At 43.6% G+C, this 6,000-nt stretch overlaps 1 protein-coding gene across 1 annotated transcript in view; it reads left to right on the top strand.

Moving 5' to 3' along the window:
• The window catches only part of CD22 (CD22 molecule), an 11,566-nt gene extending 9,421 nt beyond the window's left edge, over positions 1-2,145 (top strand). The window contains exons 10-13 of the mRNA XM_006899729.1: positions 316-391; positions 564-688; positions 1,550-1,625; positions 2,014-2,145. Of these exons, the coding sequence (XP_006899791.1) occupies positions 316-391; positions 564-688; positions 1,550-1,625; positions 2,014-2,145 (409 nt within the window). The remainder of the gene's footprint in view (positions 1-315; positions 392-563; positions 689-1,549; positions 1,626-2,013) is intronic.
• Positions 2,146-6,000: the final 3,855 nt, after the last annotated feature.

Raw genomic sequence — 6,000 nt, 5'->3', positions numbered from 1 at the left:
TAATAATCTTGCATGAGTTCCTTGTTTTTCAATGCAGCATAGTATTCCATTGTGTGAATATACCACAGCTTCTCTAGCCATTTGTTTGTTGATGGGCACTTGTGTTGCTTCCATCTCTTTGCTATTGTGAACAAAGCCGCGATAAACATGGGTGTGCATATATCTGCTTGGATGTCAGTTATGGTCTCTTTGGTGTATATTCCCAGTAGTGGAATTGCTGGGTCAAACGGTATCTCTATTTGGAACTTTCTGAGAAAGCGCCACACCGCCCTCCACAGTGGCTGCACCGAGCAGAGCATGTCGTTCTTTCTGCAGTTGGAAGAAGATTCAAGGTCAGCAGGGGCTTCAGGAAAACTCCAGCGGGCAGAGCTTCTTTGTGAGGAATAAAAAGGTAGGATGAGAGAAAGAGGGAATGAAGGCCAGAACACTTACAGTCAGACTGAGAAAGGAGGTGATGAGGGTTGGTGAGAGCTTCTGGGGTGACCTGGGGCATCCGAGACCAGGAGTAGGGAATTTGAAGCAGGGAAATAAGTGGTTAAAGCTGAAATCTGTCTTTCTCACAGGCTAGGAGGGCTCGCCTCTCTGAAGGACCCCACTCCCTGGGATGCTCTAATCCAGCAATGGAAGATGGCATTAGTTATGCTGCCTTGCGCTTTCCTCTTGACGATACTGATGCATCAAGCACTGGGTACTGAGGGGACCAGGAGAGATGACATTTGTACCCTGGGAGAGATGCAGGGGCAAAGCTCACTTTATGCTTGACTTCTTTGTACCAGGCACCACCATATTTCTCTTATCTCATTCTATCCCTCAACAGCCTAATGGGCAACTAATGGTTTCTGGAATTGCTTCTGTTTCTTAAGCGAGGTGTTGATAAGCCAGGGTGCTCTGGTGGTGTAGTTTGTAGGGAGTTGGCTGCTAATCAGAGATGGCTCCTCTCTCCATCATCAACTCCATGGGATAAAGATGGATAATCTCCATCTGTGCCATTTACAGTCTCTGAAAACCCAGTGGAGGCTCCACCTCAATGCGCATGAGTCGGCTTTTTTTAAGATAGATAGATGCCTAGAGTCTTGACGGCTGACATTCTGTGACACATGCATACATTCTCTCATTTAGTGCATATTTCTACTTGTTAGCTCCTATTACAAGTATTCAAGAGCCTGGGTGATTCAGTGCTTACTGTGTTGGGCTTCAAGAAGTCAGCAGTTCAAATCCACCAGCTGCTTTATGGGAACACAAAGGGCTCTCTCCTCATGTTATGATTTACAGCCTCAGAAATCCAATGGAGGATTGCTCTAAATTAGAATTGACCTAGTGGTGGTGGGGTTGGGGGGGGGTCTGTGTGTGTGAGAGAGAGGAGAGAGAGAGGAGAGAGAGGAGAGAGAGAGAGAGAGATTGAGACACACAGAGAGAGCATTGGGACATGACAAATTGTTTTTTTTCAGGGAGGCCAGCCATGGTGCTGCTAGGGAACCAAACGTGTTGGAAGGAGGAGAGTTCATGTTAAATGCTCTATCTGTGGTCATTTGTTTGTTTTCCCTCTCAGTGATGTAGGCACATCAGTCAGTATCCCAAATGGAGAAGACACTGTCACTTATTCAGTGGTGCAAAAGCGTCGAGTGGTAAGAAGGCAGGGCTACGGTGGGGTTGGTGGTGGTAGGGACTGGGAAATTGAGACTCTGGCCTGTGTGAGAAAGACTTGGGTAGTTAATCATCAGGGGCAGGGGCTGGGCTTGGAAAGGGATGCTCAGAAGTGATCAGATCCCCAGGTCTCTTAGCACACCCCTGTGCCTACCCATACCTTCTGTCTCTGAGGTTTAGTCCAGGGTAAGAGGGGCAGAAAAGAGGTGAAAAATGCAGACTGACTACAGCCAGTTTCCCAGGAAGAGGACATCTGACTGGGTTCTTGTCGCCTCACCTGAACTTAACGGAGAATGAATAGGGAGGAAGAGTGGACAGTGGGAGGCTGGTGACCAGGAGGTCACGCTTATCATGCTGTGGCTTTCTCAGGATGATTATGAAAATGTGGCTCAAGCTATTCCGGAAGATGAGGGGCTACATTACTCGGAGCTGGTTCATTTTGGGGCTGGGGTGCGTCCTCCAACCAAGGAAGAAGTGGAATATGTGAAGCTCAAGCCCTGATGGGTACAATTGGTGATGATGGAGGCGACTGGGGGATGGGGCGGGGCAGAGGGGACTGGGCTTTCCAGAAGCGTTGCCAAGCCCTTGCTGCTCAGCCCCTGTCATACAGCACATCCTTCCCCCAAAACACATACACACACTCAGATATTACTGCCACCCCAGTGAAGGCAGAAAGCCTGGTGGCCGTCTTCCTTTTCAGTGCAGATAACCCTAACCCTCCAAGAAGCTTGTCCCCTGGTCCTTTTCTACTTTCCTTCCTTATCACACACTATAATATTCCTCCTACCCCCATCCACTCATCTGTACCTCCTAAAGCCCATCCCAAGTTTTTCTTCTCCCCTTATCTCTTTGACGCCTGCCTACCCCCACCCTTGCTCTGACATCCCGTCATGAATCTTGTGTTTTATTTCTGCCTTTGGGATAAAGCCCAAGAAATAGGGACAGAAATGAGGTAGAAAGAGCACTATTGCTAGTTTCTGCTCCAGAAATGTGTCTCGTGTTAGTGAGGCATTCCATGGGCAGGATTCTGCTGCTGCTGCTCTCCCCTGAAAATTCTGATGTTCTGAGACAGAGGATTGTGGACAAATATGTAACAAGCATGGAGCTGTACAATAAAAATGGCCCAGATACTGTTCGAAAACACTTGTGAATTATTTGTGGACCCTGGAGGTCAGTGTGTTTGGGGACAGGGAGATAGTCTAGAAGAGCAAGGAAAAGAATCACCGTCATTTTATGACCAAATTCGCTGATAGGAGAGTCCACTCAATTTAGTCTCCTATAAAATGAAAATCCTACCACTGATTGCATCTCAACATCAAGGAAACAAAAATCCTTGCCCCTGAACCTATAGAGAAAAGATTGAGACTGTCAATGCCTTCCTCTTACTTGGATCCACAACCAATCCCTTGGTACCACCAGTCAGGAGATCAGATGTATTGTACTGGGAAAGTCTATAGTCTGGGACCTCTCCAAATTATTGAGGAACAGTATGTCACTAAGGACTAAGGTGTATCTGATTCCAATCATGGTCTTTTCAGTCACTTGCTATATATGCATCTGAGAACTCCACCGTGACTAATGATGACAGAAGAAGAATTGTTACCTTTGAACGGTGGTGTTGAAGAGTAATGACTACTGACATGGACTGCTAAAAGAACAAATGGGTACATTTTGGAGAAGAATCAGAGTGCTCCCTGGAGGCAAGGATGAGGTAGCTTCATCTCACATACTTTGAGCATGTTGCTAGGAGAGGCTATACTTAGAGAAGGACATCATGTTTGGAAAGGTGGAGGGTCCATGAAAGAGAGGAAGGCCCTCATCCAGATGGATTACTATAGTGACTGCAGCAATGGATTTGAGTATGCCAGATTGTGAGGATGCACAGGACAGGAGAGGACAGGGTTCAGATTGGTTGTTTATAGGACTGCTATGAGCCATGCTTGACTCAGTGGCACACAACAACAACAACAACAACAAAAATAATATGATATACAAATATTTCTGGAGGAAAAGGAACTTGAATAATTCTTTAAAAGAGTGAAGAGAGTATAAACTGATGAACATGACACTATGTTCTTCACAACAGCCAAAAGGTGGAAACACTCAAGTGTCCAAAAACAGATGGCTGAATAAATAAGACAGAATATCATTCTGCCAAAATAAGGACTGAGGTTCTAATACGTGTCATGACATGGATGAACCTTGAAAACATAGTCCTGAGAGAAATAAAGAAGACATGGAAGGACAAATACTATGTAATTTTAATTATATGAAATATCTCAAGTTGTTGTTGTTGTTAGGTGCCGTCGAGTCGTAGACGACTCATAGTGACCCTATGAACGAACAGCCTGAGCACTGTTCGTACACAGAGTTTCCGGAGGCAAGCTGTTTCAGAAGTGGATGCTGCTCCTGCTTCCAGGCTTGTTTTAGTTGGGAAGTTCCACCAACACTGTCCACCGTGGGTACCCGTTACCATGATTGGCACATCACTGTCACAGTCTTCAGCATCACAGCAACCACAAGTAGATTATGGATCACCAGGGGCTCAGAGAAAAGAAGAAAGGGGAACTATTGCTTAATGGGTACAGAGTTCCTGTTTCAAATGATTAGAAAATTTGCAAAACAAATGATTATGTTTGAATCACACGGTAGTGTGACTGGTGTCACTTGAAAATGTAAATCAGTTAAAATGGCAAATTTTATGTTGTATATATTTATTTAAATATTATGAAAATTAGGAAATATAAGAGGAAAAAGATTTTAGGGTTTATGTACCCCAAATGAAGTCCAGTGTCATTCAGTATTTTTTTATTCACTCATAAAACTGAGCACCTGCTACTAAGTCATGTGCTGGGGAACAAAAAAGATCTGACAGAATTTCATCCTCATAGTTTAGAGTCTCCAAGAACATTTTTGTTGTCTAGGGTGCCCTTGAGGGAGCAGAAGGCAACCCCAGGCTTGATGAGGCCTGAAACAGGTTCCCTGGCAACCAGTAAGTAAGTGCCATCTCATCCTGTCCCTGGGCCCAGCTGCTGACATAAACCTGTTTCATGACCAATTGACTAAAAGATATGGCTGTCAATAGGCCTTGATTAGGCATTTAGAACAGGTGACTAAGAACTCTGAGGCCAGGATTTCCAGAATACAGGCGACCATTCTCCCAGAGTCCAGCCGATTTGCCATGCTTTCAGTAATGCTTATTGAGCAAACAATTCCACTTTCAATGGCAAGTAGAAGAATAAAATGCTTAGAAAGAAATTTATTATACAAAGAAAATTCTAAAGCGTCACTTAGAGATTAAAGAAGACTTGAATAAATGGAAAGTTGTATAGTGTTCATGGATTGGAAGACTCAACATTGTTAAGATGTCAGTAATACCCAAGGCAATGCAATTCTGATAAAAATTCCAACAGCCTTTTCTGTATAAGTAGAAAATCCACTCTTCAACTTTATATGGAATGGCAAGAGACCCGGAAAAGCTAAAACATGCTGAAAGTGGGAGAATTTATCCTTCCAGATTTTAGAACAAGAACTTTGGTGGCCTCGTGGATAAGCAGTTGTGCTGCCAACCCAAAGACAAGCAGTTTGAATCCAGCAGATATTCTAAAGGAGAAAGGTGAACAATCTCCCCACATGTGATTTACAGTCTCTGACATACACTGGGGGTCAGCTATGGGTGGGGTCTGACTTGACAACACATAATAATCACCACAACAATCACAACTTACAGTGATAGTAATCAAAACAGCCTGCTCCTGGTATAATAACAGACACAGATGAGTGGAAGAGGATCAAAAGTCTCGAAACAGCTAGTTGAAGAATCTTTGGAAACGGAAATGTGACAACTAAAATAATAAAATTCTTAGAAGAAAATGCAGGAGTTGTGACTTATCTTATGCAATATCAAAAGTGTGAAGAACAGAAGACAAAATATATAATAAATGAGACCTCATGAAAAATAGAAAATATTCATTAATCAAAAAATTTACCAATTTTCCATGGAAGGCAAACTTATGACTGTCGTAGTATACACATAAACCACGAATCCAGTAAGAATCTAATATCTCATAAGCATATGTTGTTGTTGTTAAGTGCCATTGAGTCGCAGACAACTCATAGTGACCCTATGAACAAAAGACCTGAACACTTGTATAATTCTCGTCATTTCTCCAACTTCATAGGGTTTCCGGAGGCAACCTATTTCGGAAGTGGTTGCCACTCCTGCCTCCAAGTGTGTTTTAATCAGGGAGCTCCACCAAATACTGTTCACCATGGGTAACCATTATCGCATTTGACATATCAATGTCATAGTGTTTATCATCACAGCAACCACGAGTTACCTCTCTATACAGCAAA

This window comes from Elephantulus edwardii, unplaced genomic scaffold (assembly GCF_000299155.1).
Source record: "Elephantulus edwardii isolate Elephantulus edwardi_28Jun2011 unplaced genomic scaffold, EleEdw1.0 scaffold00266, whole genome shotgun sequence".
Classification (NCBI taxonomy): Eukaryota; Metazoa; Chordata; class Mammalia; order Macroscelidea; family Macroscelididae; genus Elephantulus; species Elephantulus edwardii.
This window is presented reverse-complemented; position numbering and strand designations above follow the sequence as displayed.